Source organism: Pinus tabuliformis, chromosome 1_1 (assembly GCF_031772625.1).
Source record: "Pinus tabuliformis cultivar Carrire ecotype Pingquan chromosome 1_1, CPIR1, whole genome shotgun sequence".
NCBI lineage: Eukaryota > Viridiplantae > Streptophyta > Pinopsida > Pinales > Pinaceae > Pinus > Pinus tabuliformis.
The window spans coordinates 536,820,933-536,840,491 of NC_142297.1; the positions used below are offsets into that span (position 1 = coordinate 536,820,933).

The following is a 19,559-nucleotide window of genomic DNA, read 5'->3' on the forward strand; positions in this document are numbered from 1 at the left end:
TTTCTTTACCTATTATCAAGGCTGACAACCGATCTTCTTTCATAAACATTTCTCGACAGAATTTATTCAATTTGACCATATATGATACCAATACATCATGACAATAGACCTGTCAAAGTTCATAAGTAGGTATCTATCCCCTGGACCTAACAAATGTCCAATCACTGATAAATCATCAGCTGTAATTTCAATTTCATGAACCACTAGCACTATGTACTAAAGTAAAAGCAGTTTTATCTTCACAGAGAGAATTCCTCTTTCTCCTGCCCTTCATATATGTAGAAAGATTAACAAGCAGCAGCATCCTATTATAAAATGCCGTATCCCTCATTGCATGCTGCAGTTCGAACTTCTTACATATTTGCTTTCATGTTAAGGCGAGCTGCTATCTTCTGACCCAATGATTTGTCACACTGCACCAATCCATGTGATTAATAATTAATATCAATAATAGGTTATTCCAACGGATGTATAAAAAGGATCCCAATCATAGTAGCTCAAACGAAATATAGAGAGTCTGAATGGCAAACCTGTGACCAGTAAGATATCCAAATACAACAAATTTCATGGGTGACCCTAGGATCTGACAAAGCTGCCACCCATCGCTTCACAAAACGCTCTTGCCTGCAATTTAGAATCATCACTGTAATTTCTATCCATATAACAAAAACAATGAATTGACTACTAGAAATCAAGCCAACCTACCGTTCTGGCGCAAATGAACGATATCGCTCTCCAGGTTGTTTGAAATTATTCTCCTCCTCTATCACGCACTGCAAATACCAAAAAATATCCAATATTTCTTAGACTTGCACATTTCTCTTTTGGCAATCTTTACTTCCCCAATTTGTAAACGATGAATTTGACTGATGACAAGGAAAAGCCCTTCCTAACACTTAAATGAAATCAACTTATAAATTAAGGGAAGATGCATCGAATAGCCAAGACACAAAGTGGACTGAACCAACAAACAGAAATAAATTTATGATAAACTGAAAAACGTTAGATCATCAACTGTGACGATATATCCAAATCCAAGAAAAAGCAGCAATAATCTAAGTCATTGTCATCATAATCACAAAGAGAAAAACTATCGAATAAAACAAAAAGCATGCAATTAATAGTCTCCAAAAACAGACTATTCTGAGTTTCAAACTAAAATAGTACAAACATCTTTTTCAAAAATAAAAATTATCAAGAAAAACGCCACTACGCCACATACATACTACAATAACGAACTGTCATTGTATCATAATATTGTAAAAATCACAGATCTATGCCAACCATCAAACATGACCTGTAACAGATTTTGAGTCGAGTTGTTTGATCTGCCTTCATTAGATGCCAGATAGTGGCAGGGCCATTGAATTATGAATATTTTTCCCATATGCACCAAACATAATTTACAGGCTAATATAAGAAAAGAATGCACAAGTGCCAGTGTAGGATGTAAAAAAGCTTATCGCATAATTTTTCCAGATTGTCCAAACTAACTACTAGCACCTTTCTTATTGATGTTTACCATTTTATAGAGTATCATTCAAAAGCATTATTGGCCATCACAAACTTCCAACATATAATTTTATGATAGAGTATGAATGTTTACATAGGAACCATTTGTATCAGCCTAGAGGTCTTACTTCACTGCCATGGCCATTAGTTGTCGCTTCAGAAAATATAGCACTTTCATCAAGGTCATAGCAGCAGCTTCATTATTCATGTTATGATGCTCTCTTTCCAAGACATCCTTTTCTTGCTCAAAATCTCTGTGTAATCAGTCAGAAAAGAAAGTATCTAGAGCTCTTTAAAGGAAGCAGTTTTGCCAGATGATTATCAGAGAAAAAAATTATTTGTATTTCAGGTCCATATCAACCAAACTACAGATCAAATCTTTACCTGCATCCATTTTTTTCGCTGATCCGCTGATTCCTAACCTACCAACAAACAAGGTAATAAGACTATTTATTTTGTATAGATAGCTGAATTCAAAATTTTCTTTTAACTTTTTTTACTTTCATTAAAATATAAAATAGCAACAAATAGCTATTGTTAAATAGTACCAGTGATAGGGCTTTTAAGGGGCAGAGATGCTTGTTTCACCAAGGAAACCAAATCGAGAAGAGCCCTGACAAGTTGCAGAAATTATATTTAAACAAAAGAAAAACAAAGCAGAATTGCTTTAATGTTTTTGTGTTCAAGTCAATATAATGGTAAATATTCAATTATTTAAAAAGAATTAAAATGTATGTAAAAGGTGAGAAATAGGCAGTACTGTTGATACAACAAGGTTGTACATTTTTTCATGATAATTCCCAGTTTTTGCATCTTGCTCGAGTCTTGTAGTTACAAAAATTGCATCAGACCATCGACAAGTTCCGTTATTGATGGAAACTCTTCCTGTATTGCTTATGATTTTACCTGTCTCTAATGATATCAGGGATATACTCAAACTTGTCATATCCCGGTTGTGGTACCTGAAATGAGCAGGACAATATATGTTCATTGTAGTTTTCAACTATGAAGAAACTGTAGAAGGCTGATCAACACAATGCTAGTTCAAAGTTAATAGAAGTTAACATAGATGCATCCATTCCTCTAGGTATCCTGAATAATCAAGATAATGTAGCAAAACGATCTTGATGACTTGGGTCATGCTCCAAATTTCCTTATTACAAGAAGACAGACGTTAATTAGTTCACATGTGCTCTAAGAATAGGGTAAACTCAGATTGTACAGGATTGTGCTCTAAGGATAGGGTAAACCCTAATTTTACAAGATTGGCACCATTGCAATCAAAGGTCAGCTGTTCTGCTATATTTTCATCTAATATGGTTTTCTCAGGCATGTTCCTGACTTTGTAAATTACTGTTATTTCTTTTAAATGAATCTATGAAACCAGCACGTACAACCCGTTGCAAGCCAGCTATTTAGTGTTGGATAATTCTAGTTGCCTACAATTGTGTAGAGCAAATCCACCGTTTCAACCAAGTGACATGAACATTATCGAGTCGATACCCCATCTAAATTGAACTCATTTTCCGAAATCCCCATCCCGTCTTGTTGCTGCACAATTACATAGCCCGAAAGATATATTTGTTAGCAAGAAAGTGAATAGGACAGAACATAGACCTAGAATGTTTAAATGATAAAACCATCAATCACCAGCAGAAGCATCAGCAACATACTCTTCTTGTTTTTAGCATGTACCACATTCATTCACAACAAGGTCATTGAAAATATTCTTACAACACAATTCATTCTAATAAGTGAACAAATGTATGCATGTTATAATTGTAGCCGCACAAATTAGGAGGTGCCATACAAAAATGTATGCTGGTGCATAATTTTGTGTCCAATAAACTTCAATTTATGGTTTTCACAAAAGAAAACAACCTGATCCAATGCATTCATAGCATACATTTGCTTCCCAGAAACTTGATGTTTAATTATAATTATTCATAGCATACCTTTGCTTCCCAGAAATAAAGGTTTGTATGACACAAGGCAATATAATGCACTTTGATTCTCACTTCCATTGCCTGTGGAGGAGCCATTTCCACTTCTTCAATCTTCAAAAGCTCCCCTGCACCCCATGCAATAGCATCTATAACAAAAGTACAAATCAAAATATATCAGATTTCAAGAAGCATAAATTGCACACATACAGTTTGCATAAATCTAGGTTAACCCTGAATATTGAAAGTAGAATATGAGATTTATTCTAGACAGGAAAAATGAAATTAGAGTATACTTATTACAAGAAAATCAGCATAGAATCAGGATAGATTCACTTATAAGAGAGAAAGGAGGACTTAAGAGCTTTAAATCAGGATTTATGATGGGTATCTATCAATATAACAAAATGTTATGCATAAGAGACCATCTAACTGGGATCTCCCCATCTGTAGTTGGTTTCTTTTGCCAATATCAATGCCTTTTGGTTGTTTTGTATTGATTAAAAAGGGTAACTCATCTGTGTCCACACAATTAATTTAACCTTTCAAATTAAATAACATCTGCCACAAATATGTGTAGTCTCCTGATTTATAATAACCATTCCAGTCCTGTTAGAATTGGCTCTGGCCGAGAATGGTACTTACCTGTTTCCCCTCGAAAGCTTTTGGAAAACTCAGGTCGTGGAATATGCACTTGTCTGAAATGATATCAGACAAGGCACTCACGTCCTTCTTGTTTATTGCCACAAAGAATTCCGTCACCACGGGCATAGCCGAGAGCACCTCTGGGTGTTGCTCTTCTGCAGAGGATTTGATCTCAGTATCACCACTCTTTGAATCCGATTGCAGAACCGAGGCCCTCTGTGTGTGCTATTGTTCTCCAGGGAATTCGATCTCAGAATCACCACTCTTTGAATCGAATTGCATAGGCGAGACCACATTTGGTTGTTGTTTATCTGCAAACGATTTAATTTCAATATCGCTACTCTTTGAATCCAATTGCGTAACCGAGACCATCTCTGGGTATTGTTGTTCTCCGAAGGATTCGATCTCAGGATCCGCACTCTTGGAAGCCGACTGTTTATCCAAGACTGCCTCTGGATGTTGTTTTTCTGTGGAGGATTTAATCTCAATATTACCATTCTTTGGATCCAATTGCACAGCTGAGACCACCACTGGGTGTTTCTCGGAGGATTTTATCTCAGCTTCACCACTCTTTGAATCTGATTGCATAGCCGAGATCACCTCTGGTTGTTGTTCCGAGGAGGGTTTAATCTCACTATCACCACTCTTTGGATCTAATTGCACAGCCGAGATCACCTCTGGGTGTCGTATGGAGGATTTGATCTCATCGTCACCACTCTTTGAAACCGATTGCAGAGCCAAGATCACTTCTGCTTGTTGTTGTTCTGCATAGGGTTTAATCTCAGTATCACGACTCTTGGTAGCCGATTGCATAGCCGAGACCACCTCTGGGTGTTGTATGGAGGATTTGATCTCATCGTCACCACTCTTTGAAACCGATTGCATAGCCAAGATCACTTCTGCTTGTTGTTGTTCTGCAGAGGGTTTAATCTCAGTATCACGACTCTTGGTAGCCGATTGCATAGCCGAGACCACCTCTTGGTGTTGCTGTTCTCCGGGGGATTCCATCCCAAAATCAGTACTCTTTGAAACTGATTCAATAGCCAAGACCACCTCTGGGTGTTGCTGTTCTCCGGGGGATTCGATCCCAAAATCAGTAATCTTTGAATCCGATTCAATAGCCAAGACCACCTCTGGGTGTTGTTTTTCTGCAAAGGATTTAATCTCAATATTACCAATATTTGAATCTGATTCCATAGCCGAGGCCACTTCTGGCTATTGTCGGGAGGGTTTGATCTCCACGTCAACACTCTTTGAATCCGATGGCACAGCCGACTCTACCGCTGGATGTTGTTGTTCTCCAGAGGATTCGATCTCAGAATCAGCCCCCTTTGAAGCCGATTGCATAGCTGAGACCACCTCTGGGTTTTGTTCTTCTGCGGAAAATTTGAACTCAGCATCACCATTGTTTGAAGCCAATTTCGTATCTGAGACCAGCTCTGGTTTTTGTTGCTCTGTCGGGGAATCGATCTCAGCATCACCACCCTTTGAAGCCGATGCCGAAGCCGAGACCTCTTCTGTGTCTTCTCGTTCTTCGGGGGATCCGACCTCAGCACCACCGCCCTTTGAAGGCGCCGTCCCGTAAGCAATTTTGATCCCGCGACGTCTCGCACTCATGAACTTATGCGCTCGAGGCACCGCATTTAACCCGAAACGGGCATTGGCAAATGAAGGTACCCGCGCAAGGGAATAAGCATAATGTTGCGACTTGTAACGGCCGGTAAAGAACTCTCCACGTGTGAGCACATAACGCGATTGCAGAACTCTCCACGTGTCAGCACGAGGAACAAAGGGACGACGAAAGTCTGTTTCAAAGGAAGGCCTATCGGCCTAAAAAGGGATGCGAAAAATGGGACATGTCAGGCTAGGAGGTAACTCCTCGAAACGAATTGTGTTATCATTAAGATTACTCATGGTTATATACATGAGGGAGTGACTCTTGGGCTTCACCTCCCAATAGCTCTTCATTTTCTATTATTTACTGTTTACATTATTTACAAGTGTTCACCCAATTTAATTAGATGTCAACAATTTTTAATTTTCAAAATATTAAATTTAATATTTTTTTTTTCAAAATTTTAATAAACTTTATAAAATATATATATATATTTTAACTTAAAAACAAAAAGAAATGAGCAACAAAAAATAGTTTTAAAATTTCCATGGTTACGAATACTCTTGAATCCCCTATGACACAACCATTTTGGTTTTTCTGGATCATTGGTCCCCGTCTTTAGCTCTTGACTCTGATTTGTTCATCGATTAACTCGAAGCCTTCTTGAGGTACTCTCCCCAGTTGGTTTTGTTCCTTGCGGTCCTTAAGCATTCCCTTGTTAGCTAGCCTCGTCCTCGTGTTAGTGTACAGGACCCGACCTGCTTTCGAATGTCCTCTTCATGTTGCGCTGATGATCAGACTGGATTCTCCACTACGGCATACCAGCTTGGGAATGCTTTGGAAGTCTCATCTTCTGATTCTTCTGAACGGCCTTAGCAACGGAGAGCACAAGTTGCTCGGTGGAAGGATAGTTGACTTGAGCAGCCTTGTTACTATTGAGAAAAATATTGTAAGCATTAGAAATTGTACAGTTAGTAAATTAAGCTATATTGTTTAAGAAAATTTCTGCTTCTAATTTCTCTAAAAATATAATAAAAATTTATTGAAATTAGAAGCTATTAGAAGCCGTATAACTCCATTCGACAAATTAAAACTAACAAAGTGAAGTTCATAGTTTTGACCAGCGTAGCTTCACATCAAGTGAGTTCTGAAGCGTTACGTATCTCAGCAAGCTGATGTCAGGCATAGCTGAATGTTCTGGAGTAGCACAAATCGTTCATAGTTTTGACAAGCGTAGCTTGACATCAAACGAGTTCCGAAGCGTAGCATCTCAACACAGTGATGTCAGGAATAGCTTAATGTTCTGGAGTAGCACAAATCGTTGATGTCAGCGACTGACATCACCGCATTGCAGGTTGCAGGCATGTGTTTTTTAACTTCTGTTGTAATATTGGAATTTAAAAATATTATTTTAATTTTTGTATTCAAGTTCTTGTGATTCATAATGAGTTAAGCCAAACTCGATAATTATTTTTTAAAGCTGTAAACACGATATTTTAACGCTGTAAACCTGAAAATTGTCAAGGAACCTGGATGCTGCTAATAACTACTATATCAACCACTGACTCGCTGCCAGTGCCGTTTAAATCTCTGAGTCATTAAACCATTTTTCTTGATTTTTCCTCTCATATCTTTGTGTGCTTTGCTTCAGCTACAACCCCAACACATCTTTGTGTGCTTTGCTTCAGCTACAACCCCAACACAAAAGCTATTAATCTCAAAATTCTCACCAGACTGCAAGTTCCCAGCACGGATATTTTCATGTTTGGCTGCAATTCATTCTTATCCACAGTTCCCGGGACTAACCCACATTCAAAAATATCGATGCTTGCACAACGTAATTATATATTTTCTTCTATAGTCCTTGACTTTTGAATAGAGTTACCTTTTTTTCACACTATCAATGAACATTATGGGGTTACTTGGCTCCGGAGACGAACCTCTCACAGCAAATCCTTCTGTATAAGCATGTGTGATGTCCACAATCCTATTTATCCTTTGTGGAGGACGAGAACCAGCAATACAAATGGCATTGCAAAGTCCAGAATCAGAGTCATGTTCACCATAGTTTTTCAATCACAGTCTCATAATATTACAGGATCAGTAGTTCAATCCTCTTCAATGTAGTGTATTAGCATGAACTTTGAAGAGAGATAGGTTTCAATGAGGACGCAATCTTCCTTTAATAAACAACATAGGTTTGCAAGATATTTCTTTGTCATGATCTTCATAGTTATATTATGGTTATGACATTCCCGTCATAGTGGCAATGTTATCTTTGTCTTGCTTAAACTGCAATACCATCGTTCCAATCCAAATATCAACAATCATAAATGCTAATCGCTGCATTGTGAAATCTGTAGATATATTTTAATTGTTTGCGACTTCCTTGGCATTTTAGACTCGAAGTCTTTAAGGATCTCTTTCCTATCGCATGTAAGCGTGCAGTGAGAATGTTTTGGGAGGATTTTTGGTTGCCTAGTGGTTAAACGTTATTGAGGTTGAATTTGTTTAAATTTTCTCAATTTATTTTTAATGTTTAATTAAATCAGTATAAATAAATGTGCATAAATATCCATCTCATTTTTAATGTTTAATTAAATTAGTATAAATAAATGTGCATAAATATCCCTCTCATATTATTTATCTAGATCAAAAAATCATAAAAATTAATTAAATTATAATTTATTATTATTAATAAATTAATTAATTTGAGTTAGTTTTATATATATAGATTCACTCTCATTTTATTAGGTAGATTTTTAATTGTAAATATATTTTGTTGCAAGATCATGACTTGCTAATACTAAATATCTAAAAAAAACATAATTTATATTGCCACATGTTTATACTATGTTTTTCTTAATTAATCAATTTAATTAAAAAGACAAAAATGGGGTGCGGGGCGCACACACATATACACATTAGTATTACCTTAGAATAGCAAAATATCAAGATACATCAATTAGATAGCCATTGTTTAAACAAAATTCACCCTAGGTTGTCCTATGCATTTTCAGGAACCATGTTGGTAGAAAGAAAAGATGCCATTGAGAAATCCCCAATGAATATGCCTCATTGTCCACATTCCATGCATTTTTAGTAACCATATTGGTAGAAAAGAACGATACCATTGAGAAATCCTTCTCAAACTTGGTAGAAACTTGTTCATACAAGTTTTTTGTAAAAGTTGCTACCTGTTTTTGCTATTGCTTCCCTTTACTCTCCTTATCTAGACACTATGATGTATAATGGTTATGCTTATGGCAAGTGAAACACTTGATTTGATTCATGTCCTTTCCTGGCTTTGAGTTTGACTTGTTACTCTTTCCTTTATCCTTGTTGAGTCATTTAATTTTGCCTTTAATTATTTGACCAAATGTGGTTGGGATCTTGTCATCACACTTATCGTTGGTTTTTAACTGCATCAGAGTCTCCTCTTAAATACAATCCTCCCACAACCTTTCAAAGTTAGGAATGTTGTCGTGCGTAGAAACATCTTAGATAAATGGTTCCTGTGAAGTTGTAATCCATTCAATTCCATGTATACCAACTTTGCATTTGTAATATTATCCCCAACTATTGCAAGTTGATCACGAATCTAAATGACCTTGCTAATATAACTGGTGAATATGGTATAGTAATCTCTAGGGGTATGAGTTCATTTTGCAATATCATCTACCTATTTATGTTCTCACTATGGTAGAGGCCAACTAGGGCATCAAACATCTCCTTTATTGTTTTCTTTTTTAATATACGAGGAATCAAATGGTCCTTTATGGTATTCATAATCTTCCTCTTCACCTTTGCTTACTTATTTATGTTATCACTATGGTAGATGCCAACTAGGGCATCAAACATCTCCTTTATTGTTTTCTTTTTTAATATATGAGGAATCAAATGATCCTTTATGGTATTCATAATCTTCCTCTTTGCCTTCGCTTACTTATGAGCTTACCACTACCACAAATCTGTAGGCTAAGCATAACATCCTTGACAATATCACACTGATCATTCTCTTCTAATAAATTGTAACACTCACTTTGTGTGACAATAAATTTGAGTTTCCATCTAATCTATCCTCAAATTTGATGCTAGATTAGGCCATTTTTGAGATCTAATGCATAAATTCCCAGATCTAAAAATTAATCCTTAAAATAAAAATTGAAACCCTCTAACTACTAGTTCTTTTTGGCAATTAATTGATCGCTATAAACCATTGAGAATATCAGTAAGAGAAAAGCTTTGATACCATGTAAATTTTTCGATCCTAGTTGATTGTTGTTTTAGTGCTCTTTCATTAGATAAGTAAAAAAAATGTATTTAACAAAAAAATAATTTTTTGAACATTCAATTAATGTCACACTAGTTGAAAAATGAATAATGAATGAAATAAAAAACACATAGAGGTATTTCTCCATTGAATCATATTTCCATTCCTTCGGAAAAGCCAACAAGGTGACCTTTACAACCTACCTTTAACTAGCAACTGTATGGTCATTAAATCCCCTAGATTTGAAGTGTACACCTCATGTAAGAAAGGAAAAAGTTGAAAAAATACAATACATTAGTATGAATTTCTCCTTCGTGCCATTTTTTACTCTTCCTCTTCTCTCAACACTGAAGCACACTTAAGCAATCACTAAAGACAAAGTATGACATATATGGAAAATATTGCTATAGTTGTGTAGAGTCTATTGTATTGGCTAGTAACTTCAACAATCTATTCCTTTCTCCTTGAATGCACTTTGTCCTATGTTATCTTTCTTTCTCTCTTTTATTACGAGATTGACCTCTCCTATCTTGTCCTATTTATGATTTTGAAATAATATAACTAATGCCTTGAATCTTAGCAACTAATCTCCTCAATCTTAGTTGCCACCTATCTTAATCTTGAGATATATAGCTGAGATTAAATGTTAATCCAATTCATAAATGTTCTTGAGCTTCTAGAACATTTCATTTAGATTTCTAATACTAGTTGGCTTCAAAGCATAAAAGCTTTCACTTTTTCTTTTATTCATGAAGTGCAATTACAAAATGGAGTAATTTTCCACTTTTTCTAAGTGGTCACTAAAGACATTTCTTGAACTACTTCCTACATATTGTGACATTCAACCTATGCAAAAATTTCTTCCTCAAGCTACATTTCTCAATAGAGTCCTCATGCCATTATTGGAATGATGTAAGTTTTCCTTCATATTTTAGCTTAATGAGGAAGACATCTAACATTGTTGCAAAATTTTGTCGTGATTAGTTTGTAAAATCAATTATGTGCATCACACAAGCCAATGAAATGTTTGATATTTGATATATAGAGGCAAATAACTGACTTCAAGATAGTCCAACAGATGAGGAATATAATATGGATTATGGAAGCATATGATTGAACACATATGCATCAAAACCTACAAAACTCCAATAATTTTTTTATGGAATTTTGGTTTTGACTCTTAAGCAATTTTTATTTACAAACTATAGGAACTGTGTTTTCCAATTCCCATTTTAAGAATGACATCTTTAGGCATAAATCAAGGTAAAAGGATGAAGAGGTACATCGAGAGAGAATAGTATGTCATTTGGGATAAGTACTTGATTGGAACTTCAATTATGACTTGACAAAATTGCTTGGTCTAGCCCATTCGAATTGAGATCAATATTCTAGCTTGCATTTATATGGTATGCTCCACGATATATTTGTGGAAAGCTATGAGTCATGTTGCAAAGATGTTTGGATGATATTTTTATGCTGCAAGGAAAGTGTACATGAAATAGACTTTTGTTGCTTTTGCAAGTCTAATCTTCAAATTCTACTCTTGAGCAACATTTTTCCAACTTCAACTAGAAACAATCTAGTCAAAATTTTGAGTATTAAATCTATACGATAAAGAAAATATATTCTCAAGAGAAATTAATATAAGAGATTCATATATTAAAGACAAGGAAAAATAAGAATTCCAAGCAAATAAATCAATTTGCACATTCATTTGTATACATTTATCTCATTTTGTGTGATGTTATTGTTGCATTGTCTAGAATTTGTTTCTTTTTGTCACGTTGCATTACTTCCATATTTTCTATGACCTTGACTAGCATTTTTGGCTCATAGTAAGTGTAATGAATTCTAGTAACTTTTGCTACCTATATTGAAGAGGAGGATTAAATTACTTGAAGTGAATGCTTATATGTTAGCTTATAATTGTAGCTATCCTTAGAAGATCTCAAGATTACTATAAATTTGGGTGATCAATTATGCAATATTTAAAACATGGTGATTGATATGGTGGCCCAATTCCTTTAGAATCTATGAGTGATGATAGCTGGTTTACTTATCACACCTACATTTCATAATAATGGTTGAAGTGCATGTATAAAGAAAATGGTATTTGGAAGTAATGACTATTAGGGTTTTTTGGGTAGGTTTTGTTCTCTATTTTGGCTTGGTGAAACATGTTAAGGTGAAGCTTTCACTCAAAAAGTTTCAAACTAATGATGAGGAGGAAGGAGTAATCAAAGGAATGTTGCATTAAGAATTGGGATGAAAATCCAATGCTACTTATTAATTCTGCAAGAGTTGATAAAGTGGGATATTTAGTGCTTATGTTCAATACTTTTTCAATTATGAAGACAATTTGAGAAGGATCCTCTTTAATCTAAGGGTTGAAAAGTTTATTGTTAAATAAATAATCTAGTGTCTTTTCTTCCTTGCTAATTTTACTCTAGGGGTTGAGAAGCTGATTGTTAAATAAATAATATAGTGTCCTTTATCCTTGCTAATTTTCCTCTTAGGAAGATAAATAATCATTTCTACAAGGTGGTTTATGGTCTCTAACTATATTTATCATTTTATTGGAAGTGAAATTGAATTGCTTAGCAAAGAGGGCTTCCTTTTTTCTAGTGTAGGAAAGACTGCCATTCTAAAATTTTGCAGAAGGGTTCGTAGGATTTGTCAAATTGTTTGTTTCATTATTGCCAAACATGATAACATGATGATGATTGTGAAGAAATATGTGGAAACTATGCTTGAAAATATTATATATGATATATTTGCACCAATTGCAAAGTCATTATATAGTTCCCTAGTGTTACCTTGCTTTATTTTATCGTTGGGAAGGATCCCTTCGTATGCACCAACATTAAGCAATATGTAGGAAGATCTTCTAGAAAGGAATATTTTTTAATTGAGTTAATTTTCCAAGCATCCAAAACTTCTAGTTGACAAAGAATGATAATCCCTATCTATTGTCTTATGCTCCATGGTATATAAAAATGATACTTCCAAAGGGCATCTCTTGTAGAAAGGTATTTTTTAAGGATTTTGTATTAGTCTCCAATACGATTTTCAAAACATAGGATTATCTTGTACATTGTTTGGAATGCATTTTTAATTATTTCACTTGTATCATAATTTATGTATTGCTACCATTTTGTCCACCATAGGAGAAAATTATAATTTGTGTTTACAAGTCAAGGATCTTAAAGCGTACTACACCATGCAATAATATATGATAATGTTGATTGGAAAATGTGATGGTGAAGCAAGAATGATATTGAAATGACAATGTAGTCCCCACTCAAGATACATAGCATATCCATAAATACCTTGGGAGGGCATTAGAAGCGAACCCTTGCACAACCAACATTGGAAGGAGCTACTCAACTTACTGCATGAAGCTCAATAGTTCTTAAAGAGAAGATCCATTAGTTCCTACTTATCTATGGAATAAAGAGAGTGGAAAAATTATCCATGTCTCCCCCATGCCTTTAGACCCAATATTTAATACAATTGTTGGTGGCTACAATGGTTTTCCAAAGAAAAAAAGTATTGTACTACATCCTTTTGTGGCTTTATGTCATTATTAAAATTTAATGTTGTTATCTCAATGCTTTAGATTCACAATTATAAATGATATAAAATAGATATTTGATTTTGAATGTTCCTTGCTCATTTCCAGATCAAAAGTTTAAAAGAGAAGGACCATGTGTAGAAGATGTTATATATTTGTATAAAGACCATGAATTATATAGAGATTATCCCATGGGAGGAGGATGGAGACAAACAAGAAGGGAATAAGAAGGATTGGGGCAAAGAATAAGGGAGGAAGTAAGGATGGATGCCAAGGTACTTTCCCTGAGGGTACTTTTCCAAATGGCAAGGTACTGTAAAAAATGTGGCAGGAACACTACAAGAAGATCTCTGAAGGGTGGGTTGTCAGCCCGACCCTCAGTCCCGTAGCGCTAGTATGACAACGTGCCTAATGTTCAGGGGCTTAGCCGGTGGGGGTGGGCGTTAATAAAGGAAAAATTCCATGTAATAAAGTTAATAAAGGAAAAATAATAACTAAGGTCATGGGACACGTATTCCAAGTTGAATGTTGGGCAAGACATCCTAGTGTGGGTGTTCATTTGGTTTATTATGGCTAAGGAAATGGCAAAGACTTTGAAAAGGAAAAATGACATTTTTGGCAATTTATTTATGAAAACAATGGAAGTTAAGAGAAAAGGAAGGTGAAAGGTCAGAGGTTCCATGTGAGGAGGAAAATGAAGGAAAATAATGGAAAAATAAAGAAAATAGAGGCCTCATTAATAAAAAGGCTTCAGAGGATCAGTTGGTACATTTTGTCAATTTAACCTTTTGTCAGTTTCGTGAGTCCTAAATTTGCCCCACCGGACATGCCTCCCCGTATTATAATATAATATTATATTATAATAATAATTACCCAAGGGATTAATACTAAAATCCCTTAGGGTATAATATAATATATTTATTATTATTATATAATAATAATATTATTATATTATTATTAACCAAGGGATTAACACTAAAATCCCAAGGTATTATGAACCTGGGGTATTAAACAAAAGGGACTAATATTATAACTCCAAGGAACTAATAAACCTAACTGTTTAATATTATAAATCCAAGGAATAAGTGAACCCAATGGATAAATATTAAAAACCTAAGGGATCCAGTAGCACAAGGGATTGATATTACAAACACAAGAGATTAATAAAGCTAACCATGATTGATATTATAAACCCAAGTTAATAATAAACATGAAGGATTAATACTAAAACCCCAAGGGATTATGAACCCAAGGAAATAATATTAAACCCAAGGGACTAATATTATGAACCCAACATTGGTAAACCCTAATATAAATATTAGAAAGACTAAAATAAACATGGTTTATTTTCATGGTGAGACAATCCTTGTCACAATGTGACATTCAACCATGGTTGGCTATGATTGATAATGGTTGACCATGATCGATATTATAAACCTGATGGAATAATAAACCCAAGAGATTGATATTATAAACCCAAAGGAATAATAAAAATAAGGGATTAATACTAAAACCCCAAGGGATTATGAACCCAATGGAATAATATTAAACCCATGGACTAATATTATAAACCCAACATTGGTAAACCCAAATATAACTACTGCAAACACTAAAATAAACATGGTTTATTTTAATGGTGAGACAATCCTTGTCACAATGTGACATTCAAACATGGTTGACCATGGTTTGTTATGACTAAAAATGGTTTACCATGATTGATATTATAAACCTAAGGGAATAATAAATGCAAGAAATTGATATTACAAACCAAAATGAATAATAAACCCAAGGTAATAATATTAAACCCAAAGGACTAATATTATAAACCCAACATTTGTAAACCCAAATATAAATATTACAAAAACTAAAATAAACATGATTTATTTTCATGGTGAGACAATCCTTGTCACAATGTCTAATTCAACCATGGTTGACCATGCTTGATATTATAAACCTAAGGGAATAATGAACCCAAGGGATTGATATTGAATAATAAATGCAATGGATTAATACTAAAACCTAGGGGATTATGAACCTAAGGGAATAATATTAAACCCAAGGGACTAATATTATAAACCCAACATTTGTGAACCCAAATATAAATCTTACAAAGACTAAAATAAACATGATCTATTTTCATGGTGAGACAATATTTGTCAAAATGCGACATTCAACCATGGGACTAATATGGTAAAACCCAAATATAAATATTACAAACACTAAAATAAACATAGTTTATTTTCATGGTGAGACAATCTTTGTCAAAATGTGAAATTCAACCACGGGACTAATATTATAAACCCAACATTGGTAAACCCAAATATAAATACTACAAACACTAAAATAAAAATGCTTTATTTTGATGGTGAGACAATCCTTGTGACAATGCGACATTCAACCATGGTTGACAATGATTGAGATTATAAACCTAAGGAAATATTAAATCCAAGGGATTATGAACCCATGGGAATAATATTAACATTCGTAAACTCAAATATATATATATATATATATATATATATATATATATATATATATATATATATATATATATATATGTTACAAAGACTAAACTAAACATGATTTATTTTCATTTTCAGACAATCCTTGTCACAATGTGACATTCAACCATGATTGACCATGGTTGGCTATGATTTACAATGGATGACCATGATCGATATTATAAACGTTAGGGAATAATAAACGCAAGGGATTGATATTATAAACCCAAAGGAATAATAAAACTAAGGGATTAACATTAATACCCCAAGGGATTATGAACCTAAGGTAATAATATTAAACCCATGAGACTAATATTATAAACCCAACATTGGTAAACCCAAATATATATTCTGCAAACACTAAAATAAATATGGTTTATTTTGATGGCAAGACAATCCTGTCACAATGCGACATTCAAACATGGTTGATCATGGTTGGCTATGATTGTCAATGGTTGACCATTATTGATATTATAAACCTAAGGGATTAATAAAGTCAAGGGATTGATATCATAAACCCAAATGTATTATAATAACCCTTGGATAATACTAAAACCCAAGGGACTAATATCATAAACCGAACATTCGTATATACAAATATAAATATTACAAATACTAAAATAAACATGATTTATTTTCATGGTGAGACAATCATTGTCACAATGTGACATTCAATCATGGTTGACCATGGTTGACCATAATTGATATTATAAACCTAAGGGAATAATAAACCCAACAGATTGATATTATAAACCCAAATGAATAATAAACCCAAGGGATTAATACTAAAACCGCAAGGGATTATGAACCGAAGGGAATGATATTAAACCCAAGGGACTAATATTATAAAGCCAACATTCGTAAACTCAAATACAAATATTACAAAGACCTAAATAAACATGATTTAATTTTCATGGTGATGCAATATTTGTTAAAATGCGTCATTCAACCATGAGACTAATATGGTAAAACCAAATATAAATATTACAAACACTAAAATAAACGTGGTTTATTTTCACGGTGAAACAATCTTTTTCAAAATGCGACAATCAACCATGGGACTAATATTATAAATCCAACATTGGTAAACCCAAATATAAATACTACAAACCCTAAAATAAACATGATTTATTTTGATGGTGGGACAATCCTTGTCACAATGCAACATTCAACCATGGTTGGCTATGATTGACAATGGTTAACCATGATTGATATTATAAACCTAAGGAAATAATAAACCCAAGGGATTAATCCTATAACCCCAAGGGATTATGAACCCAAGGGAATAATATTAAACCCAAGGGACTAATATTATAAACCCAACATTCGTAAACCCAAATATAAATATTACAAAGACTAAAATAAACATGATTTATTTTCATGGTGAGGTAATCCTTGTCACAATGTGACATTCAACCATGGTTGACAATGGTTGACCATGATCGATATTATAAAGCTAAGGGAATAATAAACCCAAGGGATTGATATTATAAACCCAAAGGAATAATAAAACTAAGGGATTAATACTAAAACCCCAAGGGATTATGAACCCAATGGAATAATATTAAACCCATGGGACTAATATTATAAACCCAACATTGGTAAACCCAAATATAAATAATACAAACACTAAAATAAACATGGTTCATTTTGATGGTGAGACAATCCTTGTCACAATGCGACATTCAAACATGGTTGACCATGGTTGGCTATGATTGACAATGGTTGAACATGATTGATATTATAAACATAAGGGAATAATAAACCCAAGGGATTGATATTATAAACCCAAATGAATAATACTAAAACCCCAAGGGAATAATATTAAACTCAAGGGACTAATATTATAAACCCAACATTCGTAAACCCAAATATAAATATTACAAAGACTAAAATAAACATTATGTATTTTCATGGTGAGACAATCCTTGTCACAATGTGACATTCAACGATGGTTGACCAGGGATGGCTATGATTGACATTGGTTGACCCAATTGTTCGTCCCTCTAGATAGATTAGGTTTTTCAATATTCATTCTTAGAGCGAGTAGAGCCCCATATTACAGAAATTCCACCTATTGCAAAGAGTAACTTGTAATTTTACATACCTAAAATTGACTAGGTTCTATTGCACTATCCACTTGGTTTTATCTAATAAGTAACACCTACTCGTTAATACAAGGTACTATATAATAAGTTTGTGGCATAACTCCATCTGTGCTGGATACTATTGGAAAAGTAACATACATTTGCGTAGCATCAATGATCCCCATGTAATCTAAATTACTGGGGTCATCTACACGGGCATAATGTCATGTCGGAATGTGAAAAAAAGAAGTAAAAGTATCATATTCTGGATGAGTTTTATTGATAGTGATTGACATCCTTTGCAAGCGACACTCATCCTCTTTTTTGGTTCTAAAGCCACTTGTATGCAGAAGGTAATTCCAATCAAAAATTTCCACGGTCTATGCAATTGTTACAACATTGATTGAGGGGGTTCCTTATGCCCAGACCTCCGAACATGTAATATTCTCTTATTTCCGTTGTGATTTAGTCGACCAAACATAGATAGAACAACTGTTGGTAGGAACAAAATCATTTTATCATGTTCTTTCTCGATACTCATCAAAATTGTATTGTTGTGTTAGAAGAAATCTAGCTATACTAGTCTAGTAGACTTCAAAGATACCCTTGGTATAACATTGACAGCCAAACAAGGATTGGAGAAGATATCAGTAGTTTTCCATTTCCTAATCTCTATCTTTCATGGGATCAATTCTCCCTTGAGTGACTTTACAATAATATATGGAGCTAAGCATGTCTAGGAATACGAGAGAATGCTCCTTTACTGACATTATTACTAGTATTAGATACTGGGTTATCCAAAGCATTACCATACCTTCCCTATTCATTGTAGGTTGGTTATTTGTCAACACAGGTTTGGCTTATGATGTGTTCGGGAGCCCTTGGCCAAATGAGTATTTCACAGAAAGTTGACAAGAGTTCCCATTAGTAACTGGCGGTTTCAATCAATTAGGGTAACTCGATGAATTTACTAGATATTTTTACGAGGTACTAATGACTATAGTTAAAACTTATCCAATTTTTACAGTTAGATGGCTGGTCGTTCATGGGCAAGTTGTCTCTACAATTATTTTCTTGGGATCAATATCGGCAATGGAGTTCATCCAACGATAAACTCTATACTAAAGGAAGAGGAATTGAGTAGATATGACACAACCGAACCTGAATGACCAAAATGTTGAATTGAATCGTACCAGTCTCTACTGGGGGTTGCTACTAATTTTTGTACTTGTTTTTACGTTCTCTAATTATTTTTTCAATTAGGAAAAATTAGAATATTCTCACCCCATTCGAAGAGATCCAATATGCATAATTATCTATGCTATGACTATTTATGTCTCGAGTATGACCACTTAAGAAATTGTGAAAGGGAGTAAGAGAAATGTCCAATACCATTGGACAGATCCCTC

At 34.2% G+C, this 19,559-nt stretch overlaps 1 protein-coding gene across 7 annotated transcripts; it reads right to left on the minus strand.

Moving 5' to 3' along the window:
* Positions 1 to 212: 212 nt before the first annotated feature.
* Positions 213 to 5,304, minus strand: LOC149214163 (uncharacterized). 7 transcript variants are annotated; one of them, XM_089392211.1, is made up of 10 exons: positions 4,101 to 5,304; positions 3,468 to 3,604; positions 2,956 to 3,063; positions 2,419 to 2,474; positions 2,061 to 2,125; positions 1,897 to 1,934; positions 1,641 to 1,766; positions 706 to 773; positions 531 to 624; positions 213 to 413 (listed from the first exon to the last, which is right to left on the minus strand). In XM_089392211.1, exon 1 carries the CDS (start codon positions 5,295 to 5,297, stop codon positions 4,326 to 4,328), a length of 972 nt encoding a protein of 323 aa, XP_089248337.1. In that variant the 5' UTR covers positions 5,298 to 5,304; the 3' UTR covers positions 213 to 413; positions 531 to 624; positions 706 to 773; positions 1,641 to 1,766; positions 1,897 to 1,934; positions 2,061 to 2,125; positions 2,419 to 2,474; positions 2,956 to 3,063; positions 3,468 to 3,604; positions 4,101 to 4,325. The 7 variants fall into 7 exon arrangements, with proteins under 7 accessions (XP_089248337.1, XP_089248334.1, XP_089248336.1 ...); XM_089392208.1 differs by having other exon boundaries at positions 2,295 to 2,474; XM_089392210.1 differs by having other exon boundaries at positions 2,273 to 2,474.
* Positions 5,305 to 19,559: the final 14,255 nt, after the last annotated feature.